This window comes from Trachypithecus francoisi, unplaced genomic scaffold (genome assembly GCF_009764315.1).
Source record: "Trachypithecus francoisi isolate TF-2019V2 unplaced genomic scaffold, Tfra_2.0 Lachesis_group12, whole genome shotgun sequence".
In the NCBI taxonomy this organism is placed as follows: domain Eukaryota; kingdom Metazoa; phylum Chordata; class Mammalia; order Primates; family Cercopithecidae; genus Trachypithecus; species Trachypithecus francoisi.
Window position 1 is genome coordinate 95,704,303 of NW_022681457.1, and position 17,953 is coordinate 95,722,255.

The 17,953-nt window shown below is 40.4% G+C and overlaps 1 protein-coding gene across 34 annotated transcripts in view; it reads right to left on the minus strand.

Annotated features, from left to right (window-relative positions):
* EPB41 (erythrocyte membrane protein band 4.1) overlaps positions 1–17,953 on the minus strand; it is a 231,993-nt gene that overhangs the window by 82,395 nt on the left and 131,645 nt on the right. For all 34 annotated transcript variants that reach the window (XM_033227467.1, XM_033227452.1, XM_033227449.1 and 31 more), the window contains 4 exons: positions 12,432–12,519; positions 10,002–10,154; positions 6,731–6,828; positions 2,592–2,764 (listed from right to left, as the gene is read on the minus strand). In XM_033227467.1, the coding sequence (XP_033083358.1) occupies positions 2,592–2,764; positions 6,731–6,828; positions 10,002–10,154; positions 12,432–12,519 (512 nt within the window). The remainder of the gene's footprint in view (positions 1–2,591; positions 2,765–6,730; positions 6,829–10,001; positions 10,155–12,431; positions 12,520–17,953) is intronic.

Genomic DNA, 17,953 nt, shown 5'->3' on the forward strand with positions numbered 1-17,953 from the left:
GAGCGAAACTCCACCTCAAAAAAAAAAAAAGAAATACTCAATTAGTAGGGAATTTCCAAATAGTGACTATGGCTGCTGTATAATGGTCTACATACCTCATGAGAGGGTCTGCAAACATCACAAACCAGAATACAGTAGCATGGTTCCGGATGATACAAATGTTGCAGCCAGAAAAACAGTATCTTAATGATAGCTAACATTTTGTGGGGGGGAATTTATTAAGTGCCAGCCATTGTGCTAAGTACCATACATACGCCACCTCATTTATTCCTCATGAAAACTCTGAGGTAGTATGATACTATCATCATCTCCATTTTACAAATGAGAAAACTGAGGCACAGAGAAATGAAGTAATTTGCCTGAGAACATACCTCATAAATGCTAGGGTTGATATTGGAATCAGGTCTGTCTGATTCCAGAACCCAAATCCTTACCCTCTACACTATATATGCACATAACAACATGTACCTTGCTTTTACAGTAGCTAGCATAGGGTTGTACACTGGTAACAAATAATAAAGGTAATCAATAATACCCTATTTGGGTTATTGCCTTCTGAACTTATATCTTTTATTTATTTTATTTTATTTTGAGACAGAGTCTCACTCTGTCGCCCAGGCTGGAGTAAAGTGGTGCCATCTCAGCTTACTGCAACCTCCGCCTCCCAGGTTTAAACAATTCTCGTGCCTCAGCCTCCCGGGTAGCTGCGATTACAGGCGTGTGCCACCACACCCAATTAATTTCTATACTTTTAGCAGAGGCAGGGCTGCACTGTGCTGGCTAGGCTGGTCTTGAACTCCTGACCTCAAGTGATCCGCCTGCCTCAGCCTCCCAAAGTGCTGAGATTACAGGCATGAGCCTCCATGCCCAGCCCTTCTGAACTTTCATTTATTCATTTATTTATTTATGAGACAGTCTCACTCTGTCTCCCAGGCTGGAGTCCAGTTGCGTAATCTTGGCTCACGGCAACCTCCGCCTCCCGGGTTTAAGCAATTCTCATGCCTCAGCCTCCTGTGTAGCTGGGATTACAGAAGTGCGCCACCATGCCCGGCTGATTTTTGTATTTTTATTAGAGACGGGGTTTCACCATGTTGGCCAGGCTGATCTCGAACTCCTGGCCTCATGTGATCCATCCACCTTGGCCTCACAAAGTGCTGCGATTACAGGTGTGAGCCACTGCACCCAGCCTGAATTTTTATTTATTAGCCACTCTTTTTTTAGTGACATAAGGAACTGAATGTAGCTTATTACCTCATTTCAGTAATGGTCTCAAATGCTAACTTAGAAGATCCTCCCACAATATATCAATTCAGATGGACCTTCTGTCAGTATATACAATCATGAAATTTGTGTATTTCCTCCCTATTTTATTTAAACAACATTTGGCGACTCCAACAATAGGATATTGGCGTTTCCTATCCATAATTGCCACGTGACACACTTCCTTTTAAATTATTCTTGTATGGCTGGGCACAGTGGCTCACACCTGTAATCTCAGCACTTTGGGAGGCCGAGGTGGGTAGGTGACCTGAGGTCAGGAGTTTGAGACCAGCCTGGTGAACATGGTGAAACTCCATCTTTACTAAAAATACAAAAATTAGCCAGGAATGGTGGCACGTGCCTGTAATCACAGCTACTCGGGAGGCTGAGGCAGAAGAACCACTTGAACCTCGGTAGGCAGAGGTTGCAGTGAGCCGAGGTTGCATCACTGCACTCCAGCCTGGGCCACAGAGTGGAACTCCATCTCAAAAAATAAAAAAATTAAAAAAAAAAAAAACATTGTTGTAGTAAGGCAGACACCCTTTTCCTCTTTTCTACTATAGAAAATAGCTATTATTTATTTATTTATTTTTTAGAGACAGTGTCTCTCACTTTGTGGCCTAGGCTGGAATACAGAGGTGCAATCATAGGTCACTGCAGCCTCCTGTGTTACCAGGACGGCAGAAAAATATAATAGCTATTTTTAAACACTAAGAGGGCTTCAGTTCAGCATACTACATTAGATTTTTACTCTGTGGTAAAGATTCTGATAGATGTAGATTTATAATTCTAATTCTGGTAGTGTTTGATCTACCGCTACCTAGCAGTGGAACCATGATCTAGTTACTCTCTGAATCTCTATTTTCCTTTTCTTAAGATGGTTCTATTAAGATTAGACAATTAGTAAGATCCCTTTCATTTTACCACTGAGCTTCTTTTTCTTCTGAGACGGAGTCCCACTCTGTCAGCCAGGCTGGAGTCCAACGGTGTGATCTTGGCTCACTGCAACCTCCACCTCCTGGGTTCAAGCAATTCTCCTGCCTCTGTGTCCTGAGTAGCTGGGACTACAGGCATATGCTGCCATGCCCAGCTAATTTTTTCTATTTTTAGTAGAGACGGGGTTTTCCTGTGTTGCCCAGGCTGGTCTCAAACTCCTGACTTAGGCAATCCACCCACCCTGGCCTCCCCAAGTGCTAGGATTACAGGTGTGAGCCACCGCACCAGGCCCAATCCTGAGCTGCTTTAATTTGGTTCTCTTATAGATAACTGTACTTCCTTTATCTTTCCAAATGAATTATGATCACAAGAAATAATTAATATGCAATACAAACCTCCATCGAGGCTCCGGGAAGCCCGTTTACTTGCTGTACGCTCAAAGTGTGGGGCAGGCCTGTCAATTAGAGCACTAGCTTGCCTGGTCTGAGCTTGAGTCCGGCCACTGTATCGAAATTTGGATCCTAGCGCAAGAAATTTGCTTTTGGGAATGGTGTCTGTAGATGTCAATCTGGGGGGAAAATCATAATAGTCATATTATTATATATTCATCTTATTCTAAAAGTGTAAAATTAAAAACAAAATCAAGAATAAAAAAGTTTCAACAATTCTTAGGGTTTCCATATAGTTACTAAGAAATTTTCTATCAAGTAATCATTATTTTGGCTTGTCATTTCTCAAAGCAACCAGTATAATTTAGTTGGGACCTACATTAATAATATCATTTATATCTCTATAGAAAGGGCCTTACAGTTTTCAAAACGTTTTTACAGCACTGCAGTATTTTTACTACATCCTAGTAATGTTTTCACTATTTTATAGATAAAGGAAACTGAACCGCAAAAAAGAAGTTATTTGTTTAAGGTCACACAGCTGTTAGGATATTAGGCAGAAACAAAGTCCAAGCCCAGAGTTCTTTTTCCACTCTACTAGAATGACAGATTTGTCAAATGCGCTCCAAACTCAATTAATGCCTGGTAATCTATTTAACAGGTTATTTGGTATATTTTTAAACTCAGTTAGGAACCCCATCTTTTTCCTATATGGTATTCTTTTTTTTTTTTTTTTTGAGGCGGAGTCTCGCTCTGTCGCCGGACTGGAGTGCAGTGGCCGATCTCAGCTCACTGCAAGCTCCGCCTCCGGGTTTACGCCATTCTCCTGCCTCAGCCTCCCGAGTAGCTGGGACTACAGGCGCCCGCCGCCTCGCCCGGCTAGTTTTTGTATTTTTAGTAGAGACGGGGTTTCACCGTGTTCGCCAGGATGGTCTCGATCTCCTGACCTCGTGATCCGCCCGTCTCGGCCTCCCAAAGTGCTGGGATTACAGGCTTGAGCCACCGCGCCCGGCCCTATATGGTATTCTATGTACTCTTTGTACCATACTGAATTAAACAATCTATTTCTATACTGGTCTTCCCTATAAGACTGAATTCTCTAGGAGTGAAGAACAAACACCATGGCTTATTCATCTTTGTGTTTTTGCTTCTGGCATAGTGCCTGGCATAAATATGATACCCAATAAATGTTTGTTGAATAAATATATAAATTCCTACATCAAATACTAACAAAAAGAGAGTACTTTTTCCCTTTGAGGTAATTAATTTCAATTCAGCAAACATACACTTTCTTTTATGTAAGGGAGCATTACATTTTAAGGTATCCTCTTATTTTGATGCAATGGATTTAAATATGCCTTCCTACAAGAAAGTATACTGGCTGCAGTTGAAATCTATACCACAAGTATTAAACATTCAAAAATCACTATTTTTTACTCCTCCTTGCTCTTTTTAAAAAAATTCTACTTTTGTGGTTTGATTTTTAAAGAAGGAGGGATGATAAAAGCACAAATAAATGTGTTAATGCCAATAACTAAGATTCTTTAACTGGGTATAAAATGCACCCTCATGTTTCATTTTGAAATAAATGAAATATTAATTTCCTTGAATTTTCTTCTTGTTGACTGTGCTATAGTGCTATTATATGAAAATATAAATAGAAGGAAAATACATCAGGATTATTTCTCTCTCTTTAAGAATCAAGTTTATTTATGAATGAAATGACATGAGGCCTGGGATTTGCTTCAAAATAATCTTGGAAGTGGGGGAAGGAATGGGTAGGGATATAGGTGAAACAAGATTGGCTTTGGGGTGATACTTATTGAAGCTGGGTGATAAATACAAGGGGATTTTATTGTACTGTTGCTACAGATGAAATTTCCCATAATAACGAAACGTTCTTAAAAAGGCAAACTGGGGCCGGGCGCGGTGGCTCAAGTCTGTAATCCCAGCACTTTGGGAGGCCAAGACGGGCGGATCACGAGGTCAAGAGATCGAGACCATCCTGGCTAACACGGTGAAACCCTGTCTCTACTAAAAAATACAAAAAACTAGCCGGGCGAGGTGGCGGGCGCCTGTAGTCCCAGCTACTCGGGAGGCTGAGCCAGGAGAATGGCGTGAGCCTGGGAGGCGGAGCTTGCAGTGAGCTGAGATCCGGCCACTGCACTCCAGCCTGGGCGACAGAGCGAGACTCCGTCTCAAAAAAAAAAAAAAAAGGCAAACTGGGCCGGGCGCAGTGGCTCACGCCTGTAATCCCAGCACTATGAGAGGCCAACGCAAGTGGATCACCTAAGGTCAGGAGTTCGAGACCAGCCTGGTCAACATGGTGAAATCCAGTCTCTACTAAAAATTTAAAAATTAGCCAGGCATGGTGGTGTGCACCTGTAGTCACAGCTACTTGAGAGGCTGAGGCATCACGCGACTGCACTCCAGCCTGGGCAACAGAGTGAGACTCTTGTCTCATTAAAAAAAAAAAAAAATGGCAAACTGATAAATAACTAGCTAACTCTCCTTTCAATACAAGTAATTAATTGTCTAAGATCTGTCTTCTCTACTAGATTGGGTGTTCCATCAGGAGAGAGACTAGAATTATCTTGTGGTATATTCCCAATGCCTAGCATGGTGCATACAAGAAGGGTAAGCACACAGAAAATGCTTGGTAGATGAATTCAAGGGGTTAATAATACGGCCTCTTGGCACGGTGGCTCACTCCTATAATCCCAGCACTCTGGGAGGCCGAGGCGAGCGGATCACTTGAGGTCAGGAGTTTGAGACCAGCCTGGCCAATGTAGCGAAACTCCATCTCTACTAAAAATATAAAAAATAGCCAGGTGTGGTCGTGGGCATTTGTAATCCCAGCTACTTGGGAGGCTGAGGCAGGAGAATCACTGGAACCCAGAAGCAGTGAGCCAGGATCACAGACTGCACTCCAGCCTGGCAACAAAGCAAGACTCCATCACAAACAAACAGCAGAGGAAATACTTTCTTCTGTCTTCTGATTATCTGGTACTATTGGGCTTCAAATATGGTTCTGTGTGCTCCCTTTCTGGGTTTCATTAGAGCTAAGCTAACAATCAGCTTCAAGGTTGGCCAGCGCAGTGACTCACGCCTGTAATCCCAGCACTTTGGGAGGCCAAGGTGGGTGGATCATGAGGTCAGCAGATCGAGACCATCCTGGTTAACACAGTGAAACCCCGTCTCTACTAAAAATACAAAAACAAAAATTAGCTAGGCATGGTGGTGTGCACCTGTAATCCCAGCTGCTCAGGAGGCTGAAGCAGGATAATTGCTTGAACCCAGGAGTCGGAGGTTGCAGTGAGCCGAGATTTGCCACTGCACTCCAGTTTGGGCAACAGAGCGAGACTCCATCTCAAAAAAAAAAAAAAAATCAGCTTCACATCTTTAACCTTATAGTATAAAAGCCCCACAAAAATTAGTTAAGCATTACTTACAGAAATTCCATGTGGAAAAAAAATAAACAAAAACAAAACAAAACAAAAAAATAAAAATAAAAATTCCGGTCAGGCACGGTGGCTCACACCTATAATCCCAGCACATTGGGAGGCCAAGGCGAGTGGATCACCTGAGGTCAGGAGTTTGAGACCAGCCTGACCAACATAGTGAAACTCCGTCTCTATTAAAAATAAAAAAAATTAGCTGGGCATGGTGGTGGCCATCTGTAATCCTAGCTACTTGGGAGGCTGAGGCAGGAGAATTGCTTGAACCTAGGAGGCGGAGGTTGCAGTGAACTGAGATCGCACCACTGCACTCCAGCCTGGGCAACAAGAGTGAAATTCTGTCTCAAAAAAAAAAAAAAAAATTCCATGTGGAGGTAAGTGAAGGTAACTCCCCTTAATTGGACTGACTTTAGTTACTTAGTGCAATCCCAGAGTCCCTAGTAAATACAGGTTCTCATTCCTTACTCCTCTCTTCCTTCTACCACACACAGACAGGTGCTTTGGAAATGTTGAGGCATACTTTTCAACTCAAAGGGAGAGAAATGGATTCATTTTGTCTTGCTTAAGATGATCTCACCTGAGCTAAATAAAACAGTGCCAGTCACACAATGAAAGGAATTTTAATAGCAGGCTTAAAATAGAAATGTTATAAATAATTTATCCTTGAAAAATAAGTGAGAATAATACCTGAAAAACGTGTGATGTTCTACACAGACTTTCCATAATTTCTTAGCTGCTCGGTAACTGGGAAGTTTGAATCCAATGGTACTTTCATATTGTTCTTGCTATAAAAACACAAATAAACATGGGACATGAAGTATTACATGTGATAAAGTACCAGATCACAGTGATACAATACCAGAGAAATACGGTGCCACAGAAGAGGCCACTGTTACCAATTTAAGGACATAAAATGTCATTTGAAATTTTTTCCTACTTATTGAAAGAAATTCACTCACTGAGGGTGGCTTTTTCCAAAGTAAGAAAGCCAGGGAATGCATCTCATATAATTTACGCTTTTTTTTTTTTTTTTCCAGAAAACACACACACATTCACTATACATTTTTCTGAGACACAATTAAGTTACCTTTTGATTGTCCAGACACTACTTTTCCTTAGTCACTGTCTGCATTTGGGACACTATTCAATGAACAGGGAATGGGATATTGACCAAGTCCTCCGATCAATCAATATTATTAAGCAAAAGAAATTAGTAATAGGAGCTAAAGATTTTATTTCAAGCCAGATTTTTAAATCCAGTTTTTTTTTTGTTTTGTTTTGTTTTTTTGTTTTGTTTTTTTCTGAGACGGAGTCTCGCTCTGTCGCCCAGGCTGGAGTGCAGTGGCCGGATCTCAGCTCACTGCAAGCTCCGCCTCCCGGGTTCACGCCATTCTCCTGCCTCAGCCTCCCGAGTAGCTGGGACTACAGGCACCCGCCACCTCGCCCGGCTAGTTTTTTGTATTTTTTAGTAGAGACGGGGTTTCACTGTGTTAGCCAGGATGGTCTCGATCTCCTGACCTCGTGATCCGCCCGTCTCGGCCTCCCAAAGTGCTGGGATTACAGGTAAATCCAGTTTTAAAATTGACAAATAAAAATTGTACATACTTATCATCTACAACATGTTTTGAAATATGTATACATGCTAGGCGCGGTGGCTCACGCCTGTAATCCCAGCACTTTGGGAGACTGAGGTGGGCAGATTACAAGGTCAGGAGTTCAAGACCAGCCTGACCAACATGGTGAAACCTCGTCTCTACTAAAAATACAAAAAAAACTAGCCGGGCATTGTGGCACGCACCTGTAATCCCAGCTACTCAGGAAGCTGAGGTAGGAGAACCACTTGAACCCAGGAGGTGGAGGTTGCAGTGAGCTGAGATCGTGCCACTGCACTCCAGCCTGGGTGACACAGTGAGACTTCATCTCAAACAAACAAACAAACAAAAAACCCCAAGAAATATGTATACATTGTGAAATGGCTAAATTGAGCTGATTAACATATGTATTACCTGACATAATTTTTTTTTGAGGTGAGAAAACTTAAAATCTAGTCTCTTAGCAATTTTTCAAGAATACAATACATTGTTATCAATGTTAGTCACCATGTTGTACAGTAGATCTCTTGAACGAATCTCAGATTCTTGAATCATTAAATATTTCTTTTTTCCTCTGATTGATCATTAATTTATCCAGATTCCTTTTACACTGAAGCAAACCATATTCTGCCAGGGCTACTAGAAACACTGTTCTGTTGACCTCTTGCCTCTTTGTTTCTACTTTAAGTATATTTTATAAGATGAAAAGGAAATTGACATTTATTTTGAGTGCCTACTATTGCCAGTGACACTATGATTAGATAGTATCATCTATATTTTTACACATGAAGAAACTGAGGTCAGTAAGTTATTTGCTCAGTGTCACAGCTGTGAAATAACAGAACCAGATTTTCACCCTCTTCACCATACCATGCCACTGCTAAATCATCTACTGCTGCCACAATACTGTTTCTCAAAATCCTATTGTTCCTGATTGCCTTCTTAAATAAGAATTTTACATTTTTAGAGGTCAAGGACTTCCCATTATCATATTAACATGTGTGAGGGATGGGATTCTAATTTGCTGTTATATTTCTAGTCCCTAGAATAGTGTCCGACACAGGAAAGCTCTCAATAAGTATTTGTTGATTGAATAACTCTTGAATTTGAAATTTTAAGGGAAGACACTGATTGCTCTGTTGTTAGGCAAAGGTACATAATTATGGTACAAAATAAATGCTTCTATGGTAATTCCTATCCAAGAGTTTTAAGGTTTCACATTCAGAATTTGCAGGCAGAAATAATGAGCCATTTTTCGCCAGCAGATGGTGATAAACACACAAAAAAGCCACCTTAGGTTAGTATCATTTCCTATATAGAACTTATACAGCTGTCATCTCATTTGATCTTCAAATAACTATGATGGAGAAGGTATTATCTGCTCAAATGATAAGGAAGCCAAGCCTTAGATTTGTACGGTCTTTTGTTTAGTATGTAGCAGAAAAGAAGCCAGAACTGTTTTTTTGTTGTTGTTGTTGAGACGGAGTCTCGCTCTGTCGCCCAGGCTGGAGTGCAGTGGCCGGATCTCAGCTCACTGCAAGCTTCGCCTCCCAGGTTTACGCCATTCTCCTGCCTCAGCCTCCCGAGTAGCTGGGACTACAGGCGCCCGCCACCTCGCCCGGCTAGTTTTTTTTTGTATTTTTAGTAGAGACAGGGTTTCACCGTGTTAGCCAGGATGGTCTCGATCTCCTGACCTCGTGATCCGCCCGTCTCGGTCTCCCAAAGTGCTGGGATTACAGGCTTGAGCCACCGCGCCCGGCCCAGAACTGTTTTAAAAACTTTAATTCCTACTTAAACAATTTTATGCTATTCCATAACGGCTCTTCTATACAAAAGTTAAATTTGGCCAGCACTAGTATATCCTGAAACCAACTAATAAATGAATTAACTGGTACAAAGTTGAACATCCAACTCTATTACAAATCTAGAACTTGGCCCTAGAACCCACTCTCAGTAACCACAAGAAGCTATGCATACAAATAAATTTTAATTATATAAGGTAAGGGATTGGTGGTGCCAAACATGAGTAATTTATCCCCATAAATAATTTTAAAATCTCATGCTACTCAATTTTAAAATATTTTTCCATTAAGTTTTTGCTTGGAGTAAGGAACAAATCTATCAGTCCAACTTTAACTTTTTTGCAATGGTATATTTACATACAAAAAGTGAAATGTCCAGAAGACCAGTCGTAAGGAAAAGCAGCAGCATCACAGGACTAATCAACTTAGAAAACAGAATTATCAGCCCTTGAAAAGTTAACTACAGAGAGACTTCTCAGACGACTTAATAAGGAAAATGGAAATGTAGATATTTCAAATACAGTCTGTGTCTGGTTTAGGGGGAAGGAAATACAAATTCTGTACCTCTCCAGGCCGAATCTTGATGAAAAAGCTGCTACGTTTATAAGAAATCTTCAGCACTTTGGGCCAAGGGAAGCGGTTAATTCTCAGCTTATCTTTGTAAACCAGAAGGCCACTAGAGCAGACACCTAGGATGATATCTACTCCTTCCAAGTCCTGAAAAAGAAAAATGTTAGCATTTCAGTCTGGAGCAAAGTACTCAATACACTGTTGACTATTACTAGATAATCTGAAGATAACAATCAAAAACAGTTGCAAAACATACAATGAATAATAAAGGTCAGCCTAACAATTATAATTTATGGACCTATTATGTTTAAATCAGCAGTCATGACTTCCTGGAGAGCAGGGCTTGGAGCTATGTATACTACCAAATACACATTCACAATTATTAATATAATTCTTATTTTTTATGATAAAGTGTTAACAGCTCCAGAAATCATGTTAAGTGTAGGAGTTGACTCTATTCCTTTATAAACTCAGCACAAGACAATCTTAGGTTATTAAAATTGATGTTAAGTATATTAAATTAAAAATATGATCCCTAAGTCAGGAAGTTACATTAAGGCACAATGAAATCATATTGACATGCCTCTTTATTAAAGACAACTTTAAAAAATTAAATATGTAATATTAATCATCTATGTCTGTAATTCAAAGAAAATAAATTTCACCTAAGTTAGTCCCTACAGCTAACAGTTTGTTTAGCTAAGCAATCAAAACACAAAGTTAAATGCTTCTTGACTACTCTTTCCTCAACAATGAGTATAGAGAAATATATTAGTGCCTACCTGTGTTATAACAGAGAAGTAGGAATTACATACAGTTCCAATTCAGTGACTATGTAACTGAGAATTTCTGAGAAGACGCCCTCTTAAATTTTTAAAGCTTGTGGGTATAACTACATTTCACTTTGGAGAAACAATTTGCTTTATAATATTTGGGAAAGGAACATGCTGCCTGACTCCATCAATACCTGAATTGACACCAGTTTCCAGCAGGAATTGTGAAGCAAAATCTAGCCATTTCAGTTTTAGAAACATACCTAACCTGATGTACTGGATCTTCCTATACGTTAGAGATTCATAGAAGTTGTAGTACCCAGCCCAAAACAATCCAGAACAACTTTTTTTCTTAAGATAAGAGTCTCAACTGTCACCCAGGCTGGAGTACAGTGGTGCAATCTAGGCTCACTGCAGCCTCTACCTCCTGGGCTCAAACAATCCTCCCAACTCAGCCTCCTGAGTAGGTGGGACCACCAAAGACACGTGCCACCATGCCTAATTTTTTGTATTTTCTGTGGAGACGGGGTTTCACCATGTTCCCCAATCTGGTCTTGAACTCCCAAGCTTGAGCGATCAACTGCCTCAGCCTCCCAAATTGTTGGGATTACAGGTGTGAGCCACCACACTGGCACTGAACCTCCCCAGCAACTTTAGTAGCTGAAGATAAGAGAAGTAAGGAGGCTTTCCTTAAGTATTCATTCTGGTAGGTTTTATTAGGTAGAACTAGGATTAAAGCTCAAGTTTCCAGGGCCCTACCCAACTGGTTTTTGAATGAGCCACTGTGGTTCATTCAGTGTGTATCAAAATAACTTGGAGAGCTTGTTAAAATGGATTGCTGAGCTCCACCCCCAGAGATTCTAACTCAGCAGGCCTGGGATCAGGCCTGAAATGTGCATTTCTAACAAGTTCCTAGGTGATGTTAAACGTTGCTGACTCAGACACCATACTTTGAGAACCACTACTTTAGGCCAATGGTTCTCAGATTCAAGCATGAATTAGAATCATTTGGATGCTCTTTAAATCTGGAGATTCTAGAACCTCTCCTCCAAATTAATTCCATACATCTGAGAGAAGCTCAGGGATCTACATATTGAATGAACATCTTCGGTGATTCGATGTAGGTGATGCTAGCTGTGAAACAGGCCTTGCTGCCCACTACTCTATTTTCAAATGTTACTGCATGTTAGGAAAATCAATTTCTTTTTCTCTAGGGGCTATCTTTTGATCTTAACAGTAGTTTGGATATGAAACTTTATTCTGAGGGTGGAATTGCTAAGGGGCAAATTCAATTGATACAGTTGACTGATTTAACTGATACACTTAAAACGATAACAAGAAGTACTCTTTTTTTTTTTTTTTTTTTGAGACGGGGTCTTGCTCTGTCGCCAGGGCTGGAGTGCAGTGGCACAATCATGGCTCACTGTACCCTCCATCTCCTAGACTCAAGTGATCTTCCCACCTCAGCTTCTCGAGTAGCTGGGACTAGAGGCATGAGCTGCTGTGTCTAGTCTACTATCTCTTTTGAATGTTTTAAAATACCCCAGATGTTGGTAAGAAGTATTATACGACACAGATGTGATACATACATAATAGACATGTATCATATGTCTTCCACATACATATTAATAAAGGGCAAAGATATCATTACCTTTGCTTTATGAAGATCAACTCCATACATAGACAACTTTTTAGCATTCTCAAGAAACTCCAAGTCAGCCTGAGCTGGAGTCATGGACCTTTGATAGAATAAAAACATAAAATTCTTTCAGTGTTATAGTGTCATCATTTACAGTAACATTTACATATTCATTGTATTTTTAACACATGAACATATACATACCACTATGTATGTAAGCTATATTTCCTAGTCCTGAAAGTAGGTTATTATGGAACAGAACTCATCACTACCTGTATCTAAATAATTAAAATATACCTTAGAAAAAGACAATGTGAGCAAACAAAAAGTGACCGAAAAGCTACAAAAAAAATTTTTTTTAATCCTACTAAACAATTTCCTTAAAGCTATTTCATCTATCATTAGTTCTGCCCCCTTCTCTTCACTCTTTTTGTCCAACATACATAAGCTCCTCCCACTAATTTTTCTTGCCAAGGAGATGACCAAATTAAATCCTCAGAGGGCATGGTATAATTTACAATATCCTCTTATAGCTGCCTTTTTCTCTCCATACCCCTGAATTGAGTTATGGAAATTAAACAAGAGGGCAGCTGATGTTACTTAACTGAGGACTCTTAATCGGGGCAGGCTTGATGAAAAGAAAATTTCTGGTAACAGATGGTGTCCTGCCCACTGATATAAACAAAATAAACTGGTTAACAGAAGCACATAGATAATGGGGCTGCTTTCTCTGTTATTAATATGTCTTCATTACCAGGCATATAATGAATTAGATTTGTTTGAAAACAGTCAGTCTCACTGTCTAAACACTCGCTGTGAGTCTTTTCTTCTCCTCTATAAATTTCCCCTCTTTTGAAAAGTGTTCATGAGCTGTTATATAGAGCTTTCAAGACAAAAATTTCACTTCTAATGCTGCACAATTCAGACCAATCAAGTATAACTTAACAGTAACAATAAGGCAGCCACATCCCTAAGGGAAAAACATGTAAATGCCAGTTTCCCATAAGACTGCCTCAAGCTACAGAAAGCTGCAGGGGTCTCTTCATTTAACAAGGAAAAGTGTCTTCCAAATCCATCTGTCTTTACCCTAATTAAAAGGACAAAGGATTCCTTGGAACAACCACCACCAAAATATGTATATAACAGGAGAGAGGCTGCGGATTTGTTACTGACTTAGCCTTCATGAACAAACTTATTTTCACAAGCACTGAAGCATCACACCTAATTCTATTTATTAATGAACCTGAAATTGAAGATTTAAAAAAGGAGAATGGGAAAATTAGCCCCTTATGCAAGTCTGTATATTCAAGTCATTAAAAACATTTCAGGAACGTTTTGTAGTTTTTAATTTTTTCCATCTAAGTTACATTTTTTTCTAGTTAACATCACTCCTATTTTGTTTCTGTTGTTGTTGTTACCGTTATCGACGAGATGAATTTTAGAATTTTTGTTTGTTTTTTGAGACAGGGTCTCACTCTGTCACCCAGACTGCAGTGCAATGGTGCTAACACAGCTCACTGCAACCTCCACTTCCCAGGCTCAAGTGATCCTCCCACCTCCAGACTCCTGAGTAGCTGGGTCTACAGATGCATGCCATCATGTCCAGCTAATTTTCTTATTTTTTGTACAGAGGGGGTCTTGGCATATTGCCCAGGCTGATCTTGAACTCCTAGGCTCAAACCATCCTCCAGCCTCGGCCTTCCAAAATGGTGGGATTACAAGCGTGGGTCACCACTCCAGCTGAATTTTAGGATTCTGAAGCTGGAAAGGAGCTTGAACAAAAAGAGTACAACAATTTCATTTTGCTGTTGAAGAAACAGGTTCTCAGGGATTACATTATCACAGGCAAGTTAGGACCCTTAATTGAGACAGCAGACTTAAGTCAGAACTCAAGTCACAATACTTGGGCTGGAATCCAGGCTTTGGTACTTATGAGTGGCCAGCCAGTGTCTCACTCCATCTCCTCTATGAAACAATCATAATAATGCATATTTCCAGATACTAGGATAGGCAATGACTTTTTTGTTTTTGCTGAATGAATGAATGTTACTATTAGGATCAAAATGAGATAATGGTTGTAAAACTGCTTTATAGACATGAATAGTTATTATTGCAGCCTTAGTTTTCTGATAGTCCAGTGGTTCATCTGCACACAAATCATAAAATTAAGAGACAGAATTTGGATCACTTGAATTTGAAGACAAATTTTAAAACATTAAATAAAGTAATTATGATAAAATCTTCCCTATACTCACTCCTCCTACCCTACCCTAAGGGACATTAATGGGGGTCAATCAATTTGAATACAGATTTAAATTTCATAGTATGTAGTTACATGCTTCTATAAATAAGCATGCTTTAAAAAATAAGGAGAGATCAGGCCAGGCACGGTGGCTCACGTCTGTAATCCCAGCACTTTGGGAGGCTGAGGCGGATGGATCACCTGAGGGAATCCAAGACCAGTCTGACCAACACAGAGAAACCCCATCTCTACTAAAAATACAACATTAGCCAGGCATGGTGGCACATTCCTGTAATCCCAGCTACTCAGGAGGCTGAGGCAGGAGAATCGCTTGAACCCCGGAGGCAGAGGTTGTGGTGAGCTGAGACTGCGTCATTGCACTCCAGCCTGGGCAACAAGAGTGAAACTCCATCTCACAAACAAACAAACAAACAAATAAGGAGAGATCTTTAAAACTTCCTTGTTAGTTGAAAATAATATTTATATTTGAAGTTTGGCTGATGTTTGCATTTAAAATTTTTTTACCTAATTTTTAGCCAGGCTCAGTGGCACGCACCTATAGTTCTAGCTACTCTGGAGGCTGAGGCAGGAGGATTGCTTGAGTCTATGAGCCTAGGCGACACAGAGAGACCTCGTCTCTAAAAAAAGAAAAAGAATAATTTTAGCTGGGTGTGGTGACCTGTAGTCTCAGCTACTTGGGAGGCTGAGGCAGGTAGATTGCTTGAGTTTAAGGCTGCGAGTTACAATCACACCTGTAAATAGCACTGCACTTCAGGTTGCACAACATAACAAGGTCCCTTTACAATTTTTTAAAATATATAATTCTAATTCAAGGACTTCTTGTTTTTTTTTTTTTTTTTTTTGAGACAGAGTCTCACTCCATTGCCCAGGCTGGAGTGCAGTGGCACGATCTCGGCTCACTGCAACCTCTGCCTCCTGGGTTCAAGCGATTCTTCTGCCTTAGCCTCCCAAGTAGCTGGAACTACAGGCACCCGCCACCATGCCTGGCTAATTTTTGTATTTTTAGTAGAGATGGGGTTTCACCATATTGGCCAGGCTGATCTCAAACTCCTGACCTCGTGATCTGCCCATCTCAGCCTCCCAAAGTGCTGGGATTAAAGGCGTGAGCCACCACGCCAAGCCAAAAAAATTTTTTTTAAGAGACAGGGTCTTGCTCTGTCACCCGGACTGCAGTGCAGTGGCACCATCATGGCTCACCGCAGCCTTGACCTCCTGGGTTCAAGTGATCCTCTCACCTCAGCCTCCTGAGTAGCTGGACCACAGGCATGTGCCACCACACCCAGTTAATTTACTAATACTTTTATTTTTTGTAGAGATAGGATCTCCCTTTGTTGCCCAGTCCCCAGTAGCTGGGACTACAGGCATGTGCCATCACACCCAGCTAATTTTTTTTTTTTTTTGTAGAGATGGGGTCTCACCATGTTGGCCAGGCTGGTCTTGAACTCTTGGGCTCAAGCAATCAGCCCACCTCAGCCTCCAAAAGTGCTGCAATGACAGGCATGAGCCACCATGCCCAGCCTTAAAATTTCAATTTATTTATTTATATCAGTACTGACTCATGAATTTTTGTTTTATTCAATGCATTATATCAATTCTTTTCCTTATCTATTTTAATGCTTAAATTGCCCCAGATATGGTCAGTGGGAACCTCTCTAAGCTGGATTCTGTGTCCTGACCATTTCCCATCATTTTTCCAGTACTTCCTTCTGACACAATGTAGAGTTAGAGTATGTATCTGTGTATGTATCTACCTTTTCACATCTATATTTCTATATCTACCTATCTATATATTGGAAACCACAAGTTCACATTGAAGCTTCCAGTTTTAACGCAATATCTTAACCGGGTTCATTTTTGTTTCTCCCTTTCCATAATTTGTGTCTCCCTTTACTGACAGTGAGAAACCTGGCTCCCATTACCCTGAATACATTGACTAATTTAATCACTCCCTCTATATAATCATATAATCTCTCATTGCAGCCACAAACCCCTACCATATGTGGATGCCCTCCTCACTCTACTTAAACCTTGAATTCCCTATTCTGGGCTACTCAGCACACGTGGATGTCCTCCTTACCTCACCAGGGTTCTGACTGCTGGTGTGGGACCATCTCTTCACCCTGCTTAGGCTTTGACACTCTGCATCAAGCACCACCCCGTATGGATGCCCTCCACATCCTGTGTAGGCCTTTCCCCCACATGGATGCCCTTCTTGCTCTGCTTGGCTTCTGAAACCCACCACCAGGTGCCCACACATGACTACCATCCTCATCCACTTGAGCTCTGACTCTTCATGCCAGGCTACCCTCCAACGCATGAACCCACTCCTCACTCTGCTTAGGCCTCAATATTCCAAGCCAGACTGCCCCTCTGCATGGATGACTACCTTGCTCTGCCCCATCTAGTGTTGCCAGAAAGCTTTTTCCGATTATAAAAATCATACACATTTACTGTATAAAACTTGGAAAATATCATTAAGAGCACAGAAAAGAAAATCTATAATCTCACCACCTACAGACATCTGTGCATGTTAACACAACACGTATATCTGAAAAATTAATATCAAAAAATAAATTACTTTTTGCCTTAAATTTTAATGATCAAGGTTTTCCCTAAAATTTCCAAGACCTTTGAAAGTCATAACAAACCAGCTGGGAAGAGATTAGACATCTCTAAACCATTAAAAGTATTGTCTTGAATTTATTCAGTACCACCTAATAATTTACTACTTGCAAGTACTGAGCTTACAAAAGTACCTGACGAGGAAGCTCTGGCACTGGTTAACTCTTGCTCATTAAAAACAGAAGTTACATTAAGTTTCCCTGCATTTATTTCGAGCAAGTGGGATCAGGATAGAGCTATTCAGTGAGTTCCAGTGTTATGTGACCGCCTTTTAATAATGTTTGCTATATCTCCTAATTAAGGATTGTGATTTCAAATAATTAAGTGGGGGACAATAGACAAGTTTACATACCTTCCTAATACCCATAAATGGAGGGCGATTAATTTTAAAGCTTGATTTGCTAGTGTAAATTTAAAGTGTTAATTATAGCTTTAAAATCCCAGTCTGGGCAAAGGGCCACTACTAAGGATTCCATTTATGCAGGTTGTCTTCTATTTGAGAAGTGCTTATACTGCACTTTCCAATGCATAGTAAAATGCATATGCATCAGCAGGAAGTTTCTTTGGATTAGTTAAAATCCCATGTTGTTGAACATAATTAAACTGTTCCTTTGGGTTTGTGAGGGTTGCAAATCTTTCCAAAAAGGAG